Here is a 21,570-nt window from a genome sequence, read left to right as displayed (position 1 = left end):
TTATAATGAAATACCATTATATATTATTATATTATAATACAATATTATTATATAGTATTATGTAATAATATTAGATTATATAATTTTATTAATTATTATATATCATATAATGTAATTATAATATAATACTATTAATATATAATATAATAACATAATAATATAATAATATTATTATATAACAATATTAATGTAGTTTGCAATATTATATAATAATATTTTATAATATTATATTATATTATAATATATTATATTTATATTATATTTATATATATTTATTATATTATATTATACTTATATATATTTATTATATTATAATATTATATAATAATATTGCAAATTACATTAATATTATTATATAATACTATATAATAATATTGTATTATAATATAATTATATATAATGGTATTTCATTATAATTATATTATATAATAATAATAATTAACTAAATATTAAATATTATATTATTATACTAATGATATAATAAAATAGGTCATAAATTTCTAATTACAGATTATAAGTATCACTGAAATTATTTTTCTTTTTTTGTAATCTATTGATATAGGCATATTTTTCCTTCAAATCTCAAGGTTTCTTCGATGATATGGCTCTCTTATTTGTAATAACTCTCCAAATATTTCAAGAAATGTATTCGATTCCAATTCTAAGAGCTGGCTTCACCGTCGATGTCATTGTTTGTATCGTGAATAATCGGCGTGGAAAAATAAAAAAATCAAATATTGTTGATTTCCCTGGTCAACGTAATCTTGTTAAGCAAATCTTAAGTTTATTCTTAATTTTCAGGAAGTACTACATTGTAACCGATATATGCAAAAAAGTCCGGCGAATGACTGGAAAGTACTGCAATCACATCATCTGTTTCATATGTATTTATTAATTTGATCTCGGGAGTGGGATAGTATACACTGTAAGTCGACTAGAAATTTACCACATAATTATTGGTAGTCATAATTAGTTGGTTATGCGCGCTCGTAGATATAGAACTTGGCATGGAACGCTTCGATTGTTTTCATCGAATCTAGGATCTGTCTGTACGAAAACTCAACACCAAAGTGAATTATTGCCTGGAAAAAGAAGAACAGTGTTTAACGATATAATCGTGCAATTAACTGTAAGTACTGACACCCGAACGTCTTACTTCTCAAAAAATTTAATCTAAATTCTAAAATTAGAACTTCAGTATCTTCTGTAGCAAAGTAAACATTTCTTTCTTTTTTTATTATTTAATTTGTACTTTACAGTTTGTCTAGGTAAACATGAAATGAAAAAGTTTTCATCAAGATTCGTGGAATTATTGATAAAATTATGAACAGATTTATCGTTTCTGAACAATTAAAAACTTATTTGTAATATTAGAGGTATCTTTAACTTTTAAACAATCCTGCGAGTTTATCGATCGCTTGTATTTTTCATTTTTTCCTTAGTGTCGATGCGTTATTTCGTTCTTTAACTTTATATTTTAAGCATCTTCTTTCAAATGTCGAATAAAAATAAAATAAGGATGAAACTGCAGGAAAGTTACCGCCTCTCCGATTTTAATATATTTTTTTTTTATTATTATTTAATTTGCACTTTACAATTTGTCCTGGACATTCGGTAAATTTTTCAAGCTGATTTTAATATATGTTACAAAAATTTTCAGCCACCTTTTCTAGAAATATAACCGGCATAGATGGTATTATATAATGTTAATTTATATTATATAATATATAATAGCAGTATTATATGAATCTATTATATAGGATATATAATATTTAATAATATAGTATTATATGTAATATTATAACTGATAATACCTTTAATATAAATAATTAATATTATAATTTTTTTTTATTCAGTTGTTTACATTCACAATTTGTCCGATTTGGACATTTGGTATTAATATTATTAGAATAATTAAATTTGTATTAAAATTATTAGAATAATATTATAATGATGAGGAATTTCCTACCGTGATAGTCTACGTGTGTTTGACTCTTAATATTTGGCAGAAGCCCAAAATTTAATTATATTATCTACGTTCCTTAGCTTTCCAAAATGTTGTTTCTTTAATACTAATAATTTTTCAATATAGATACCTTATTAACTTTTTATAAGGAATTAATCTGTTCTAATCTTTGATTTTGATGAATGGAACCTCTGATTATTCAGAACAAAAATCTCAACATACTATTTGTTACATTTAGAAGAAAAAGAAAATAGTAATTAAGTTAGAAAAATTTACCAAATGTCCAGCTGGAGAAATTGTAAAGTACAAATTAAATAATAAAAAAAAAAAAAAAAAAAAATTTAGAAAAGTCCAAAGTTATCCCTGAGAAATTAATTGGATATAGTGTTTTGTCTTAATAAATTTGTTCTGCTAAGTCTGCAATTCTTCGAATTTAGGAAACAATCTTAACCGTTTGTTTTTCTTTTCAGACAACCGATAGTATTCTCTCTTAATTTTGTTAAAGTGAACGAGTGTAAAAAATATTACAAAATGAACGAAGTGAATTATTTCATGAATGTCACTGGTCCCGAGCACTGGATAATCTTTGACTTTGAAACAACTGACTTTATCTGGAACGTTCTGATATGGATGAGGAATTATTGGTGGAAGTGCTTTTACTATACTGCTATTTATTTAGTCGTCATTTTCACAGGGAAGCTTTATATGTCAAATAGACCAAAGTTTGATCTGAGAAGTGCACTCGCATTATGGAGCGGATTGCTTGCGATATTCTCCATTATAGGAACTATAAGAACAATGCCAGAATTGTTTCACATATTATACAATCACGGATTTTACTATAGTATTTGTTCGAACAGGTAATTTCTATGTTGAAGTATCGAAATGTTTTCGAACGAATCGTACATTGAAAGTCAATCGTTAATTAAACTGTTGTTACTCGCTCGTTGCACTCTCGAATCATCAAATGTCTCTGTTAAAAGCGTTTTTTGATATCTTAAAAGCGAGCGAGTTCTAACGACATCGTTGTCTTTTAAGCTTGTATTGGCTTGTATGACGTCGTTAATTGGAAACTGCATTCGTTGTAAAAACCTCGATTCTTGCCTGCACTTTTAATCTCATTTCCGCGTAAGGAACAAGTAACCATATTTCTCATTTCGTATTTGAAACAACACGCGCATTATAAAAGTTTATTCATTGGTGAAATAATTTTCTGAAAATATTTTATATTTATTATTCTAATGTTTCGCATTATGTGCTTTTAGTTACTATACTCATGATCATGTGTGTGCTTTCTGGTCAAGCTTGTTCGCCTTATCAAAGATCGTAGAACTTGGCGATACTGTCTTCATTGTGTTACGAAAGCAGCCATTAATATTTCTACATTGGTACCATCATATAACGGTTATCTATTTCACATGGTACTCTTATGCGCTACTCATGGGAACATCCAGATGGTATATCGTGATGAATTACTTTGTCCATTCCTGGATGTACTCTTACTATGCTCTTAAAGCAATGGAAATCAAACCACCAAGATTCATCGCCATGATGATTACTACGATGCAGCTAGTGCAAATGGTTGTAGGTTTCTTTGTAACTGGCGCGGCTTACTATTATATAAAGATTGGCGAGAAAGAATGCCACGCTACGACTTTCAACGCCGCTTGCGGTTTGCTCATGTACTTCAGTTACTTCGTTCTATTCGCTATGTACTTTTACAAGACCTATCTGTCTGGTAATAGCAGGACGAAAGTCGAATAGGAATACCATAACAATAGAACAAACGATTTTGCAGAAATGCTATTTAAAATCGTGTTACTTATACTGCATGCAATATTTACGTTTGTATTTATAATAGTTTTATTGTATTTTCGACCAATCGCGAAGAAACACGTCAACGGGAGTCGTAAATCTCCGTTACGATTATAATAATCGACGCCGCGAATGGATCGATCCTTTAATTTCCGTTGAGATAATAGTGTTGAGATAATGGTTGAGGGGGTATAACACTGCGATTAACAGGGTTATAAACTATGTATTTTTAACACTTAAGTTACACCGTTGCTTGTGATATACGTCGTAGACAATGATTTGGCGTATAGAGATGCGATACACTGGCACGATATTCGTTGGTAATCGAGCAGGCTCTTAGAGTGTTTTGTTGACGTAGCAATAAGGGAGACTGACCCGGTACTGACACGTTGACTATTCTAACGTTGAAGAATAAGTAAAGTACAGTGACGATGCTGTATCGGAGGAAAGCTAATGATGGGTGAGTCTAGCGCATGGGACCATCGGATTTGTTGATGACACTTTTGGTTAGGAAAGTGAGGGCAGTAAACATTGCTTCTGATTGGATAAAAGAAGGTTGGTGGACTAGGAAGGGTCTTAGCCGCCCTCCATAGAAGGTTGCTAGTGAGAAGCATGTACGTGAGAAAAACTAACTTTCCCATGTCAAGCCGTAGTAGATAATAATATTTAGAAAAATTTTTTTTTTATTTATTTGTTAAAATTACAATCAATTCTCGCGTTGAGAACCCTTTAGAAAATGATTTAGAAAAAAAGATACTTGTTCAGTCTGAAGGACCTTAGCTAGCAAATTCCTGAGATTTACTATGGTTTTTTTTTTATTTATTTGTTAAAATTACAATCAATTCTCGCGTTGAGAACCCTTTAGAAAATGATTTAGAAAAAAAAGATACTTGTTCGGTCTGAAGGACCTTAGCTAGCAAATTCCTGAGATTTACTATGGTTTTTTTTTTTTTTTTATTTATTTGTTAAAATTACAATCAATTCTCGCGTTGAGAACCCTTTAGAAAATAATTTAGAAAAAAAGATACTTGTTCGGTCCGAAGGACCTTAGCTAGCAAATTCCTGAGATTTACCATGGGTCCTTAAGACTATTGAGTGTACGCAGTAAGGACGAGCGAACATCTGATTCCCATCTTGCCCGCGGTGTGTGACCTGGTCTAGGTACAGTGTCGCCCGACGTAACATTTATTATACGAAATATTTTGAAATCTCACTAGTACTGTAACGAGACACGACTATGGTGATTACGATGGTAAATTTTGAAACGGATCTGAAAATGTAGAAACATTCGATAACTACACAAAAAAGATCCTTTGCATAATTGCACAGTCGTCCTTATCGCTATAAGGCGAAGGTTCGAGATCAAGTAGTGTAACATGATCCTGTGTCAGACATCGCTAAGACAATGTATCTAGTTAGTAGTTCAAAAGCGAAAGCTTCTTATTTACAACTTTTTTAATGTTTTAAAGTAAACTTTTACCGACGTATTTGTAAGATCTTTCTGATCGAAACGAGACCAAACATGATATAATTTGAGTTACATTTACTTATTGATATGTATTTAATTATCGTTTATCAAGTAAGCAAACATACTCAAAATTATATCGTGTTTGGTCTCGTTTTAATCAGAAAGATGTAACAAATATATCGGTAAAAATTTTATTGATCATAAATTAAAAATAGAAAATATTGATTTTTGAGAAACGATTTTTCTTCGTTTCTTACTCGTGTTTACGTTCTTTTCTACGTTCGGTATGTCTAAGATCTGAGTTTTGAGGAATAGGATCGTTTCTGCATCTCCATAATTGCAACACTTAGGTCCCGATTTTCGTGCAATTATCAAACGGTTTGCATATGTAGAAGTTACAAGATATTTATTGAAAACGTACACTTCGTAAAAACCACGAAGGTATTTGACAGTCAATTATTCACCATATTAATAAGCTATAATATTCAGTCCATCCTTAGCACTAACTATATGCTTAAGGCTATTATTTATACTGTATATTAACTTCTATATGCATATGTTACGGGCGAAATCCGCAAGACACGCGGATACGGTTCTGTCGGTACAGTGCAGAATTAAATGTCGGCCACTTAGCAGCACAACGCCTGACGGGCATCGATATATTCACAATTATAACTCATGTAACAGCTTAGTACCGGCACAACAACGTTGACTTATCCATGCGTCGGCAACATACGAAATCACTATTGCCCATATTACAAAAGTATCGAAATTTACTATTAAAGAAACGGCTATAATAGCATTGTTACTTGATGAGAAAGAAGACAATAGAAAAAGAGGAGAAAATACTGAGTGTATAGAAGTCTGGGATTAAGAAAGAACGAAGGTGAATTTCATACACTACATATATATATATATATATATATATATATATATATATATATATATATATATATTGGGTCAACGACCCAATTTCAGATATTATTTAAAAAAATCGAAAATGTTATACAAAAACGAAATACAAATTTTAGACAAGCAATAACGTCCGTAGAGAAACTGGCAATATATTTAATTCTCGCTTGTCTATAATTTCACATCTTAATACGTCCCTCGGTGACTGTCATAAGAAATGAATGAAATGAGAAGATAAATAATATTATAAATCCCTTTATCGAATATAAGAAAATAAATATTTAGGCTATTGAGATTTCGTATTCTTCACAAAGAATAAATCTATGTGATAGGCGTACAGCTCTTTCGTTCTTGTCACAGTGTATACTATGCACATTTGCATTCTGTTCTTTCTTTTTCAAAAATATGACAATGACTCTTTTTCGTAGAAATCGTATGTCCGTAATGACCATTATAAGACGCCACCTGGATTGATATTCCTTGTACATATATTGTGTATAATTTACAGAGCATTAGAATCGCGAGTGACATTTGTGCGTGATGCTATGTATGGTTACACCAAAGAATGTACAATTTTAGCTAGAAAAAGGTATGATTGAAGCTATGAGAAAAATGTGACTATGCTATTGAGGATAAGTGGGCGCAGTTCTATGTAAATAATGTGAATTTGTCTATGTTGGTCTGACATACGATCGAATATATAGGTTGGACATTCCAGGGGGAGGGTAAGGGTTAAGGTTAGAGTTAGGATTAGGTTTAGGTTTAGGTTTAGGTTTAGGGTTAGGTTTAGGTTTAGGTTTTAACAAAACTCTTGACAAAGCAATCTCGGAAATTGTGCTTTACAAGTCGCTTTTACAAACAGACACTAGAGAACGCTGCGATCGAGAAGTTAACGCTATCCTTCGATGAAATCGTTGAACATAAAAAGAATAAACTAAATTGAGATTATTCAATGTAAAGTAAACTGAATACAATTACAATGTAAAGTGGCTAAAATAAACTACTCTTCATAGTTTTTCACCAATTATTTAAAGTATTTGGTAAAGCAAAATGTTGTTTAAATAAATATCAATTATGAGTCATTATTAAATATGTATTATTACCTCCAACAAAAAAGTTGAACAAAAATATAACTTCCAAATCAAACCTGTACCTATATATTTAATAATTTATATTTGTCGCGTATATCCGGAAGTAAACTATACATTTTTTTAATGCGTTAAAATATTGTGTTATTGTTAACACTCTATAATGTGTAAATAGTATCTTGTCCAAAATATTATTCATAATTGAAACATTTCAATGTTATTAAATTTTGTATTGAAGAAGCAAAATTATAGAGCCTACAAAGGTTTTTAATAGTAAAAAAAACTATGTATATTATATGACATTTATTAGATATTAATTAGATGCATAGTAATAGCATATGCAATATAATCGTAGTAATAATAAATTTAAGACAGAAGTCGGTGACTATTACCATTATCGTGGTACGGCTTTTCCTTCCATCCTCCCTGCTAGTTGGCCCGCCGTGGGTCGAATACGAGGAGATATTCGACAACCGTGAGATCGAGCTTCGACGTCGACTGCTAATTGTGATGAAATTCGGTTAAATGGAAAGCTCCGTGTAATTTTAACAGGAACAGAAAACTTATAATTGCGATACTTGTCCCAACAAGCCAAGGATGCATCTTGACATATGTTTTATAAATTATCGCAAAAAAATAGAGAAAACATATTACATACATACATACAAATACATATACCAATACATATACATATTCAATATAAATATATATACATATTCAAAGATGTAAATATATGTCGGATTAACACTGGGAGTAAGGTTTTGGGCGTCAGATGTATCTTCGCGGGAATTAGTCATTGATGCGGTACAACACAAATGTAGTTTACTGCAATAATGGGATTGTTACAATCTTGACAGTTAATCACGGCGATTAGGCACTCGCGAAGCTAGCGACAATGGCCTCAGGTTCGTTAACGAATCCACGGTCAACGGGATGACGAATGCGATGTCATACACGTATGACTCAACGTATAAGTAAAACTTATCTGAATGAATTAACTTGTAGTCCAAGTGGAACTGTCCTTATATATTCCTCTCCCCACCTCTCGGATCAATCTTTGTTTTTAAGGAGAGCCATATAATCATTCCATAACTCTGTCAGGTACACGTCCCTCCCGTGACCGTGGCTACGTCCAGTGACCCGCTATGTCATTTCGAGCCCGAACCCATCGTCATAAAGCCAGATTGGAACATTAAAACTATTTCTTATTTTTATTACTTAAGTATAGCTATAGTAAAAGTCTGGACTAGGGTATCGGGGTTTTTCTCAATATTCCAGACGGGGAATCCTGATACCCCGCGGAGGGCAGGGACACAGCTCAGCACACGCTGGAGCTCTGTCCGGCGTGGGAGCTGCCCCGCTACACCCTGCGGCACGTCATAGGAGAAAGACTGACCCCCTCGGCGATTGTAGAAGCGATGGAGGAGGATGGCAGTCAGGCGGCCTAGAGCCGCCTCATCGCCGTCCCAACGCACCACGACTAGAGGGGGCGATAGCGCTAGGGGCAATGTCCCCCCCCCCCCCCCCTAATGCCAAATTAAACAGACGGAGAATTTCAGGACTGGCTCGAACAAGAGGACGCGGGAAGGGGGGTACAACAGAAGATAATTCCTGGGGCACTCCTGTCATACGCGTAGGATGGTCATCGTGGGGTTTTAGTCGGTAGGAGTCCGACACTACTCTGCTGTTACCCGATTATTAGCAACAGCGGAGTGTTCATGAGGATTTCTCTACGTACAAAAAAAAAAAAAAAAGAAAAGAAAGGTATAATGTTTAATCTTTGAATATCCTGCAAAATTTGACATACATTTTCGGATAGTGTAATATCGTGAAAATTAAGGATATAAATTTTTTCCGATTACTTACAATTTATTAATATTGAATTAAATATACAAACATAAATTGGACAGAAAACGATGTTTGTTTAACTGAAACTAAATGCGATACTCGTATCTATATTAAATAACTTTACAGTTATTTGGCCACTCTCGTCGCAACGATTCTAACACATTCTGTCTCTCTCTCTCTCCCCCCCCCCCTCTCTCTAGCAACTCGATCAATTCTCTCGACAACTCTGACTCTCGCAACACACACACTTTTCGACTCGACACTCTAACCTTTCGGTCGCCCCACCGTGAAACACGAAACCGTCCTTCTGATCTAACGTCCTTTGATGTTTTTCTCACATCTCTGTAAGAACTAGGTGACTTTAGTCGCATAGGCGCTCTTAAATGTAAACGAACCACAGAAGGACGACGCACACGGTTTTTTCTAATTTCAACCGACCTCTAATTTAAATTACTTTACGATATTACAATAGGTTTCAAATTTTTCTATTGTAATCACGGTAGTCGTGTTTTATTACAGTGCTAATGAAATTTCATGTATTTATAAAAATTTTCATGCGTTACATATCAAGTATTGGTTAGGATGCACGATTCCACCGAGAAAGAACAATGACATATGCAGGGTAACGAAATCAAAATAGCCTAAAACTTAAGTGATATGTACTTCTACAAACGAAAATACGACGAAAATGGTGGACAAAGATCATTACGTTTGGAATTTTGTTTATTAGATATTGACATTTGAAAATTAATCAAAATTCCCTTGTGAGTTGGCAATCCTCAAACTTCGCATCTTTCAACAGTTGTGCTGCAAGAACATGTGCAATATCTGATAATTTAGTCCATTGATCTCTTTTCCCTTAAATTGCAAGATAAAAGCAGTAGTCATCCGGCGTAAATATCTTGTCTCAATATAATGCAAAAGATATAATACAAACGCAAACTCTTACAATTCGCTGTAACACGATTCGGCAATTGGATTGTACAAAATAGTACACAATGAGAATTCTTTATGCGCAAGCACTGTCATTTGAAATTTTCATTCGAACAAGCGTATACATTATCTCAGATTTGCTCATGAAATTTTAGAATACTGAAATCTTAAATTTATCTTTAGTTCGTGAAGTATTAATAATAATTAATATTCTTCGCTATAGAAAAATAACAATTCGAAACTTTTCTGATAAAAAGTCGATGATATTTTTCACAATTATTGATTTTTGAAATGTTACATTTCTAAATATTTCTATACTCGCGAACTCTTTTGTCAGAAACTTCATAAAAATTCGTCAAAAGATGCTTTTGGATTTCAAGGAGCTCCTTGTTAATTCATTGATAATACATGTAACGCTGATCCTGCTAAACTAGTCATCATAAAATTGATTGCTAAATTAAATGTGCAACTAATACTTATCACTAATATTATGCATTTTCATTTATCACAAACATCTTTTACGTCTTTCAGTTAAGAAAGACTCGTAAAAGCTACATATTTCTAAGTGACATTTCTTAAATCGCATCTCTGTGTTTTCAAAAAAGCCTTTGAAGACTACCAAAAAGTTTTCCAAAACTTTGGTCTTTCATTTTATCTTGACCTTGTCATTGCTTGATGTTTTATTGGCATATGCCTTTTTAGCTTTGTCTCCAGATTCGTTAGATAGATAAGCCTGCTGGAAGAATCTAGCGAATAGAATGAAATAGCTGAAGTACATTAGCAACGAAAATTTGATGTTGGAAAGTGTAACGTTACATTCGTTGATTTGCATGTAGTAGTAAGCCGCAAAGACTATAACGCAACCTATAACCATTTGCAACAATTGTAGCATAGTGATTGTTATGGCTATCCATTTTGGTAGACTGAATCTCATTGCTTTCAGAGCGTAATAAGAGTACATCCACGAGTGAACGAAGAGGTTCATCGTAGTGAACCATCTGCCAGTCGCTGAAGTTTCCCCATAAGAGTACCATGTATAAAGAAGAACAGTTATATGGTGATACCAGTGTAGGAATATTAATGGTTGCTTTCGTAACACGATGAAGGCTGTGTCACCGAGTTCTACTATCTTCGACAATGTAAACGAGAACGTCCAAAATGCTGCAACGGGGTCTCGCGTAAGGAAACTGAAAAGCAAGTAATTACGTTTCTGCAGTGAATGAATATTCTGGAAATATGTACGATAATATGTAATAGGATATTATTCTTATACTGAAAATATTTTCAGGAATAAAGTATTAAAGTGAAATTACTTTGGAACACAAACGCTATAGTAAAACCCATAATTGCTTAAAGTGTGGAACATCTCTGATCCCATTCGAAGAAAGCCAAAGATGGAGAACGTCGCAAGCATCAAACTCCATAAAGTAAGCCAACGTCTTAGGTCGAACTTTGGCTTATCTGATAGGTAATACTTCCCAGAAAAAACTAGAATGACGTAGATAGCACAATATACGATGCAGTATGGCAAATGATCATTCATTGGCGTCACGGTATCCCAATAAATAAAATTTTTTTCCAGGTTCAAGACGTACGAGTAATTAGGTAGAGACATCTGCATGTAGCTCATATTCTCCTTCATCTTATAATCCATTTTAACGCTCGTCCCGGGATTTGCCTTTTCTATCCAAGATTTTTATCTCTGTTGCCAATCTATTGAAAAAGAAGAAGAGTACATCGGATACGGTGTAATTTATATTCTGACGAATATGAATAATTGTTTTATGTATTTATGTAGTAGCGTATAATATAGTTACTTATAAATTATTCCGTGGTTTGGTGTAAACGTATATGGCGAATTGCACGTTATCCAATTATGCTTTTTAGTACTCGTGTCACAAAATTGCGCCTTATCTTTAATAGATCCGATAACAAACTTATTCTTAAATTATATTATCTCATTAGCGGAAAAATGATAAACTATCTGGACTATACTATAATGGGTCACAACATTCAATAACAAAAATTGACGAAAATATGTTAACTTTATCTATATATTGTAGACCAGTTAATTTTTTTAAATGTTGTGTACTTAGTTTTTGCACAACTCTGCTAATACTAATTGTCTGTTCAAATTGACTGTTTGGTGATTTTTATGTAGTGTATTCTTCGATGAATATCTCTTAATCTCTATATACATCTTCAGATACGTTTCAATTTCACCGATACAATTACGTTAGTTGTATCTCGTTACAGGGCTAATGAGATTTGAAAATATTTTTTAAAATACTCAAACACTTTCACGAGCCGCTGTGTATACAAAATATATAATATATTTGAGTGTTAATACCAACGTATATCACAGAACAAAATTCTTCTTGTACGATGGAAAATCCAACTTAGTCGATTCCAACGTTAATATCTCTTGTATCCAGTAAAAACAATTAATTCGATAAACGATTGAATTTCCGCTGAATTCTTGTTCTTTCTGTAACCAGAAAAATAAGACTGAAGACCAATTTATAAAAATCATTGCTACTTGGCCGTAAAGTTCCCACTCCTGATACTGAATTAATAAATATGAATGTATACATGTGATATATTCTCACATAACAGGCTTATTGGATATGTACGTTGGATCGAAGAATTTGCTTACCCATGGCTTTTTATGTATATCTATCATTTTAACATGTTATAATGACTTTAGTACATACTACATCATATTTTTTATCAAACGACAATGTAGATTTCTTAAATGTAGTTTCTACTACGGTGAATTTTTGAAAGGAATGTTCCAATGATCTTTAAGAATTTTATTAAATGACTTTAGACAATAATTTCATTTTTATTTTTACGCTGAAAATCAAAATTCCAATTTATCCGTATTTTGTATAATTCTTTGAGCTTAGAACACAGGTGAATTTTCTTAAAAATGGATCAACATTCAATAACAAAAAGTGACGAAAATATATTAACTTTATCTATACGTTGTAGACTAGTCCATTTTTTGAAATGTTGTTTACATAAGTGTATTTATTTTGAATTTGAACTTCTTCAGATTTAACAATATCCGAGATTCTACGAACAAGAAGAGATTCTAAAGAATAGTATCCATTTATATATTTATAGTAACTATTTACATCTCATTATCTTTCCTACATAATTAGTTTTGACCTTGGACTTCTCTGACTGTAATGAATATAAACCAATGATACTATGACGACGTATAATTAATGTATATTTATTGCAATTAATGTCTTTCATTGTGTTAATACTTAGCCAACCGCACGCGCCACGGGGTTCACTGTACATCTTTCCAAACATCGAGGACTAATATTCACTACTTAAAAAACAAAAGAGTCTAAAAATTATTTAAGTGGTCAATTATATTTTGCGGTAATGATGTTATTTAACCATTTCACATATTGTTTATACAAACTATCAAATTGAAAGTATACATTAGAAGTATACAAAAATATAGGTAAAATTACAAACATTAAAGATGACTAGAGATAAATAACGCGACTCGAAGATGTAATTAAAAATTCATAATGCATTTTAATATCTTTTTACAATGTGGTATCGTTCGATTATAACTTCATTTAGTCATAACCGATAGTGTAATATTTGAATTAATTTTAACACCACTAGATCGCTGTATTTTATTATATGCTGTACATTATAAAAGCAGAAAAAGTGGCGCAATTAATTGGGAACAATTCCAGATAAACAATAACTGATAATAACAAAAAAAAAAGTCAAAAAGGCAGATCTCCCTGTTCGGTCACGCAGCGATGTACTTTACAGAGGGGAGATCTCCCTATTCGGTTGGCTAAGTGTTAATGACAATTTTTCATCTTCATGATTTTTTAAATTAGAATGATTTCAATCATTGTTTAATATGTTACCGGCAGTATGATTTTGAATGACTTTTCCCTACGGATGGTTCTAATTTCCAAGATATTCGTAAGAAATTTATAAGAAACAGTAAGCGTACGCGTTGGTATCGGTTGCCTGCTACACGGCGGTTTGCAACGAGACGTGATAAAGTACGACGCGTACCGAGCGAAAATTCAAAGTCGATTTTCTCGAAAACAAAGCCCCGAACGAAAAATTGTTATTCTATATTTTCGACTTCTTTTTTCGCGTAGAATCACCCCCTTTCCGCTTGTACCACCAGTTACCTATCACCCTGTATAATATGATTATACATTATACATATCTATCAGTTTCATATACGTTTCAGTTTGCGAATGCAAACTGGTCGTAAAAAAATTTGATGAGATGATTCCTGTAGACGATACATCATACGCTTTCATACGAAGCGCGCATAAGGTTGGTGGCATTAGCTTGGGCGCCATGTGTCAATTTTTCGGGTACTACAATCTTTCGGCAGCGTAGTATTTTTAATTGTTGAAACTATGTCAAGATTCAAGACTGCCGGTTATATGTATAGGAGAAACTCGTTGAATATGTTGACCTTTAAAAAATCACCGAAAGTAAAGAAAGTAGCTTTCCTATAAGTTCATCTCGATGTGTAAAGTCCTTCTGGGCATCTAGAAAATGTAATAAATTAAATAACATTGTAGCTTACATCATTTATTAGAAACATCTCAAGCTTATCTTTATTCGAAGTAAATGGAACTATTATTTCAAGATCGGAATAAAATAATTGATCAACATCTCCTAAATATGCAATTATCAGGATAATGAATTCTAATATCCAGTGGACGAACGTCTGTAGTGTTGTGTTAGTATTGAAATTAGTTTCAGCAATTTCTTAAAGCATTTCTAATACATACTATCATAAACAGGAAATATTCATATTTCGGAAAGGAATAGTTTTAATCAATTTTTGGATCTGTGTGTATATTGTATAATTTTTTTTTTTTTTTCACTTTTATGGAGGATAAAATATGACAGAGTTTGATCACTTATTTATGAAGCACCCTGTATAGAAAGTCTATATCTATATACATACATTTAAATTATACAACTATGTATAGAATTTGTTTTAAACAGAATATTATACATAATATTGAGTTAATGACTATAAGATTAATATTCGCCTACTGTATAATATTCTTCGACGATACGTTTAAAAAAATTAATACTTTGAACAAAAATTGGACGAAATTTTTTTCGGACGAATATTAGAGGAAAATAGTGAAGCCAAGAAAAAGCTTCTAAGAATGTTCAAAGAAATTACGCCGGCCATGTTTAATTGGCATAGCCAACACAATGGCTACACATGTAACAAATAAGATTGCATTTATTATTGCAAAATTAATGGTATACTTACATATAAATATATGTACTTGTCTCGTGATTTAACAGAGAATTGCCATTTTCTTTTGTCAATAGAATCGCATCAAAGTTTCAGTATCCATGTTGACTCTATTGCTCATAATAATATTGTGAAAATTATAAACTATGCGAACTGTCTTGTGCATTTTTATGTGTTATTTCCTGAATAGAGAAGTACTTATCGTAAATAAAAACCTAATGAACTAAATAGCGTGTACGCTTGCTTGAGGCTTGAAAGTACACTTCTAGTCAAGAGTAAAAACAAGTTTACATTAGTAAGGTATTCAAAATTATTCGAAGTCAAGCGACTTAACTAATAAAAGAAGCATGATAGTAGGAATTCAAAAGAATATCTCAAATCGAGTAAACGATAGTGAAATATGGAAATAAAGAGGTTTCGAGATTAAATTAATGTAAACGAGGCGTTAGACATCATATAATTTATTGCTAGATTCAATATGCGCAGCATTTGAGATTATCGTAAAATTTCTAATATTTTCTATTCTATTTGAGCATTCTACCATAGCCACTTTTTAAGACTATGCTAACGAAGACTAGAACAAAATTTTCAAAAGTTATCTTGAAATGCGTTTCTATGTCTTCATAAAAGATTCTGACGAGGAACACTTCAATCGATATTATGTTATATTAAATTTAATAAAAATTCATATTAAATTCCGAACCGAAGTTCGTCGATTGTTTTTCATAAAAGTAGTCCTGCTCCTGAACTAATTATGAATAACGTTTTTTTTTTTAAATATCTCGGTGGGCTTTTTAGTGCATTCTTTCAAATTATATAAAAAAACCACATGATTATATCTACATGATAATCAATCGAACAGCGTTTCTCGTAAGAAGGTATTTTCATAAACTGCCATTGAAAAGCGTTCTTGAAAAAATGCTATTTTAGTTAGCCTTGAGCTTGTCGTTAGCATAATCTTTTTTTCCGACGTTCTTCGTATGTTTGCCAGACAAATAACTATTCTTAAAGAATATAGAGAAGAGAATGAAATAGCTGATGTACATCAGCATACCAAGCTTGGCGTTGTAAAGCTGAACGTGGCAATCATCTCGTCCACTTGCTACGTAATAGTGACTCATAGCAGTTACAGCGCAACCGGCAACCATTTGTACCAGTTGTAACGTAGTGATAAGCATGGCAACCCATTTTGGCGGGCTGAATTGCATTGCTTTTAAAGCATAATAAGAGTACATCCATGAATGGACGAAGTAATTCATTACGGTGTACCATCTGCCTGTTGCTGTAGTTTCTATATAACATAACCACGAATAAAGAAGAACTGTTATGTGATGGTACCAGTGTAGAAAGATTAACGGTTGCTTTCGTAACACGATGAATATTGTGTCTCCGAGTTCAGCAATTTTTGATAAGATAAACAAGAATGTCCAAAAACCAGAAACGTGGTCTTGTGTAAGGTAGCTGTAAAAAATAATAATATATGTAATTACGTTTTTAGCATTTTAGAAATATTGTTGTTATATAAAATAATATTATGTGTTATATGTCTCAAAATTTATCAGACTATAACATAGACAAATACCCAACATTTAGTTTTTAAAATAGTAGGGATATAGAATATTTATGTAATAAGATAAATCTAATAAAAAGAAATAAATTGATAAAATGAATTGAAAATAAACAATTTTTATTTGAATAATATATTTAAGACATAAATATACAAAGTTATTTCTTAATTAACTTTGAAACTTGTTAGTCATCTGAAAATATCTTAAAAATTAAAATGGGAAAATGAAATTACCTAGGTGAACAAATACTATAGTAAAATCCATGATGCCTTAACGTATGAAACATTTCTGGTGCTGTCCTAAGAAATCCCATAATGGAGAATAATGCAAGCATTGCACTCCACAAAGCAAGTTTGCTTCTCAGGTTAAACTTTGGTCTATTTGACATGTAATGTTTCCCACCAAAGATTATGACAGCGTAGATCCCACAATATAAGAAACAATTTGGGTAATGGCTTCTACTCCATGTTAGAGAATTTGTGTAAGAGTAAGTTTTTTCAAAGTTGAAAACATATGAGTAATTAGGTATAGTAAGCTGCATATAATCTGCGTTGCCCATCTTGGGGTATCTGTTTTCTATCTTCTGACTATAGAGAAGGTATTGCCTTTCGCCTCTGGTACAAGTCAGCTGAAAAGAAAGAGAGACAATTGATGATATTTTTGTTAAATATTATTATAAAGTATCAATAAGTATAATAAGTATTTCCATTTTGACTTTCCACAATGACTTTTTGGAAACAATATTTCTACATCGTTTCTCAAGTTTGCTCGAGTCATTAGTTATCTTAGAACTATATTATTGTCCTTTCCTATTCTGGTTCTATATTCTTCAGCTTCTTCTAGTTGTAGTGTATTGTTACTTAGCATATACTTTCTTCCTTTGACTACTTTTCTCATTTTTTATTCTAAAGATGCAAGCTCATTTATAATAATACTTCAGTTGAACCGTCTATTTGGAAAATTAATTTGTTTAATAGAATTGTTGCATTAATATCTTAAATATATGGAACTTGTGGTTTTCCCTGTATTTGAAATATCTAGTAGCATTTGCTTTGTATCAGGAATTGTTGCTTTATATAGTATTGTATCATTTTTTACTGGTTAGTCTCTGCCCTCTGTAATCAGTTTTCATCAATTTTAAGTTCAATCTTTTCCTTGTCATTACCACGTGTTCTTAGTGAAACTAACCTCATTTCGCTTTCGCCTTTAACAATTTTTATTCGTGTAGAACCATCATTAAAATGTAGCGACAAGTGAACGAATTATGGAATTTTTTGTTTGCTACTAAGCTTATATTTACTAAACTATATTAATAAATAACATTCATGCACACGTGCATATTGATCTTTCCACCTTACTATCCAAATAAATTGACAATCATTAAGATAATAGAATAATAAATCAATTCTTATACAACTGTAAATAACTAAACGAAATATTGTTATTAGCTGAAAAAGATTAGTAAGTTTCCGCTTCATATAAGAGTAAAGGATATCTGACAGATGACATTTTCAAATAAATGTCAATGTCAAATAAATATTAATACATTTTTGTTAAACAGGAAATACAGAAAAACTTAAACCTAGATTAAAAAAAAACTGTTTTTCAAAAAATAATGACCTATCTTAGAAATGTTAGAAAATAAAGCATTCGGTATTTTCCTGTCATTATGTATATCTACGTGTCCTTATTGATTATCTCTTTACAACGTTATGTTGTTTTATATTTTTCGATTTTGTGAAAGAACATATTATAATTGTTGAATATCTTTGTTAGAGCTTCTTATTTTACGATAGCCTAATATTTTTGACCAAAACGTCTTTGAAATATCATGCGTATTATATAATAACTAAATTATGCAAGTCGTACGCTTTTTAAAACAGTTTATTACTTACTGATTGAATTTTAATGTTTCGTTATGCTGTTTTGCAGCATTCGGTTCACGAGCAGACGTCACTGGAATCCTTTCGCCTTTTGCAGGATGTTGATTTTGATATGAACTTGGAACCGTACTTACCTATCTTGCATTCCTAAGCCATCCCTTTCAGGGGTGTCTCAAGTCACGTGCGTTTTAACCCCTAACCATTTTTGAAGCCACAGCGTACGAATAATTACTTATTTTACTTGTATTTAAATAAAACGACTTGAAGAGAGTCCGTGCAAGGAAGCAAGACGAATTATTTATTTGTAATTTATTTACTTAGAAAAACAAATGATAATTTACGTCATAGGAAAACCTGTATAAAACCGTATTATCTATTTCGATATACATATACCCTTCTATTAAAAACTACAATTCGTCTTCTTATTGAATAAGCGATGTCAAAATTTGGACCACATTTGTGCATCAAAGGACAGTGACGCGTATTCATCTATCGTACTATTGAAAGGAGTTCTACCTACCTAGCAGGAGTGGTGAGGAGCAAGAGAATGCTTCCGCTTATTTTACTAATTGTCTCACGTAGATATCACGCATATGCTGGCCGTGGCATGTGTTATCATAGTTGTAGTCATGTACTTGACGAATAAGTGAAAATCGTGTGATAAAGCATGTTCATAAAACATTTTAGAAAAAATCAACTATGGATTTCTGTCTCATTGTCAGTGAAGTGCAAGTGTATTTAACGGCAATAGAAATTGCTACATTACGAAGCTTAGGTATGTTTGCCAAGTGTAAACAGTGTGCATTTAAGCAAAATGAAACAAATAATTCTTACTCGCTCCGTATTCTGCCAGGCTTCTCTCTCTTTTTTTTTCTTTTCCGCACGCCGTTGTACGTAGCTGCGCAGTGTCACCTGTATCTGATTTTCAGATGTAATTCGGAAATGATGCGTTTCGAGTGAATTGCAATTCCGCACTGCGGAAGTATGTAACTTGTTGCGTCTCACGATACACAAACGGTAATCTCACGTAAATGCTTCGCACAAGAAGAAGTTCAACATTTCGAATTTTTACATTCCATGGAATGATAGCTAATATGTTAAAAAAGTACATCAACGAATTTTCTTTTTTTCTTTTCTTTTTTCTTTCTTTCTGCCGGGTGTCAGCGGAATCGTATCAAATTCGTAGTATTTACGTCAACTCTGTCGTTCGTAATAGCCTTGTTCGAACTGTCGAAGTTCACGATATTAATAATTTGATTGTTTGAAAAATTTATGGCGAGATCGATCGCTATCAAATTGTTGAAATATTTTACAGTCACGCGATTCAGCATTTTTCTTTATTTACGATAAGCAGAGAGTAGGAAGATTTTAGTCAGAACGACTATAAATTAATATTTATCAGTTATCTAGATTATTCAAATATAATGTTTATCTAAATGGAAGCCAGTTACTAGTAAATTTCAGAGAAACTTCTCAAAAAATGAGTTAACTAAGAAATATTAATTCTTAGTCGTTCTGATTATCATTATAACCACGTTAATTTTTGGTTATCGATAACCATTCTCGATGACGGAAATTTAATTTTAGTCGTTAATAACCGATATAAATGACCGGAATCTTTTTGTAGTTACCGTTAATCGGTATCGACCACAAAAGCATTTTCTAGTTACATTCGACTATTTTACATTCGACTATTGTCAATTGTTATTAACATTACTGATAAAATTAGTATTCATTGACAACATAAAGAATTTAATCATAAAACTCATATATTTTATTACGCAAAAGAACGGTATGAAAATATTTGAAACAAAATAATGGGATAAAAGATATCGTAGTTTATCGTAATATTTTTATCGACATTTGTATTAGTATTATACATCAATATCTTTTATTTTATTGTTTGTTTCATACATTTTCATAATTTTCGATTAAGAAAATATATAAGTTTTATAATTAATTACTTTTTATATTGCTAATGAATATATACCGATTATCAGTAATGAAAAATTAGTAACCAAAATGAAATTCGGGTTATCGATAATCATTACCAGTAAACAAAGAAATTTTAATCATTTATAATGGTCATTCCTAATCAAAATTATCTAATTAAACTTATCGACTTTCATATCATAAATATTACTATTTAAAATGTCTTATAATAATTGTGATGTTTGGCTAACGTTAAATACAATTATACTAATTACATAAACTCACGATATGGTTTCTACGATTTTTCAGAAAATCTTGTCTACAAATTACGTATTGTTGATATTTAAGTCGGTTGGGACTGATGGAGCTTCTAAAATATTTTTCTCGTGAATAGAGAAGGAAAACGCTTGCCGTAGATAACTACTACGTAGTTCCGTAGACTATGTACCTCCCGTGATAATCAAGTACGTATGACATAACAAATACCAATTGCAAATTGTATCACTCTGTAAATGATATTATAATTAAAACGCTATCTTTTCATTTTTCAGAATACTCGTAGGGATTTTGGAATTTGTTCTGTTTCGATTCGCGTCTACTTGAAAGTAAACTTCCTTTTCAAATATAATATAGTAATGTAAGCTGATAATATTATAAGACTGCAGCGATTACCGACGTGGGAAAAGCAATCTATAGTCGGTTAGAAGATATGGATATCCGTAGAAAATTCGAATTTAATCAATTAATGTTTGTGTTATTATATGTAAAAATTTAAGTATATGTTATACATATGTATATTATATATAATTATATAGTATATGAATATTTAGTTAATGTTGGACGTACTTGTAATGCATGGACTTGAGTTCG

General features: G+C 31.7%; 3 protein-coding genes and 2 long non-coding RNA genes across 9 annotated transcripts; 3 read left to right on the top strand and 2 right to left on the bottom strand.

The window, feature by feature from the left end:
- The first annotated feature begins 957 nt into the window (after positions 1-957).
- LOC126874207 (elongation of very long chain fatty acids protein 6-like) lies at positions 958-3,740 on the top strand. Its single transcript, XM_050635967.1, has 3 exons — positions 958-1,129; positions 2,437-2,826; positions 3,232-3,740. Exons 2-3 carry the CDS (start codon positions 2,498-2,500, stop codon positions 3,728-3,730), a joined length of 828 nt encoding a protein of 275 aa, XP_050491924.1. The 5' UTR covers positions 958-1,129; positions 2,437-2,497; the 3' UTR covers positions 3,731-3,740.
- A 5,972-nt stretch (positions 3,741-9,712) lies between these two features.
- LOC126874221 (uncharacterized) lies at positions 9,713-11,857 on the top strand. Of its 2 annotated transcripts, none has more exons than XR_007692684.1 (4): positions 9,713-9,861; positions 10,974-11,228; positions 11,319-11,498; positions 11,613-11,857. It is a non-coding gene; the product is annotated as an uncharacterized LOC126874221 (long non-coding RNA). The 2 variants fall into 2 exon arrangements; XR_007692683.1 differs by lacking the exon at positions 9,713-9,861 and adding an exon at positions 9,943-10,088.
- On the bottom strand, positions 10,085-11,684 carry LOC126874201 (elongation of very long chain fatty acids protein 6-like). Its single transcript, XM_050635957.1, has 2 exons — positions 11,344-11,684; positions 10,085-11,217 (listed from the first exon to the last, which is right to left on the bottom strand). Exons 1-2 carry the CDS (start codon positions 11,682-11,684, stop codon positions 10,677-10,679), a joined length of 882 nt encoding a protein of 293 aa, XP_050491914.1. The 3' UTR covers positions 10,085-10,676.
- A 1,706-nt stretch (positions 11,858-13,563) lies between the features above and the next one.
- On the bottom strand, positions 13,564-19,556 carry LOC126874204 (elongation of very long chain fatty acids protein 6-like). Of its 4 annotated transcripts, none has more exons than XM_050635964.1 (3): positions 17,119-19,145; positions 16,372-16,778; positions 13,564-15,499 (listed from the first exon to the last, which is right to left on the bottom strand). In XM_050635964.1, exons 1-3 carry the CDS (start codon positions 17,442-17,444, stop codon positions 15,486-15,488), a joined length of 747 nt encoding a protein of 248 aa, XP_050491921.1. In that variant the 5' UTR covers positions 17,445-19,145; the 3' UTR covers positions 13,564-15,485. The 4 variants fall into 4 exon arrangements, with proteins under 4 accessions (XP_050491921.1, XP_050491920.1, XP_050491919.1 ...); XM_050635963.1 differs by lacking the exon at positions 13,564-15,499 and adding an exon at positions 19,289-19,556 and having other exon boundaries at positions 15,763-16,778; positions 17,119-17,513; XM_050635962.1 differs by lacking the exon at positions 13,564-15,499 and having other exon boundaries at positions 15,763-16,778; positions 17,119-18,000; positions 18,074-19,136.
- LOC126874222 (uncharacterized) lies at positions 19,163-21,529 on the top strand. The gene is made up of 3 exons (XR_007692685.1): positions 19,163-19,300; positions 21,010-21,164; positions 21,252-21,529. It is a non-coding gene; the product is annotated as an uncharacterized LOC126874222 (long non-coding RNA).
- Positions 21,530-21,570: the final 41 nt, after the last annotated feature.

Source organism: Bombus huntii, chromosome 16 (genome assembly GCF_024542735.1).
Source record: "Bombus huntii isolate Logan2020A chromosome 16, iyBomHunt1.1, whole genome shotgun sequence".
NCBI classification, from domain to species: domain Eukaryota; kingdom Metazoa; phylum Arthropoda; class Insecta; order Hymenoptera; family Apidae; genus Bombus; species Bombus huntii.
The sequence above is the reverse complement of the archived record's forward strand: the minus strand, read 5'-3'. Positions and strand labels throughout refer to the sequence as shown.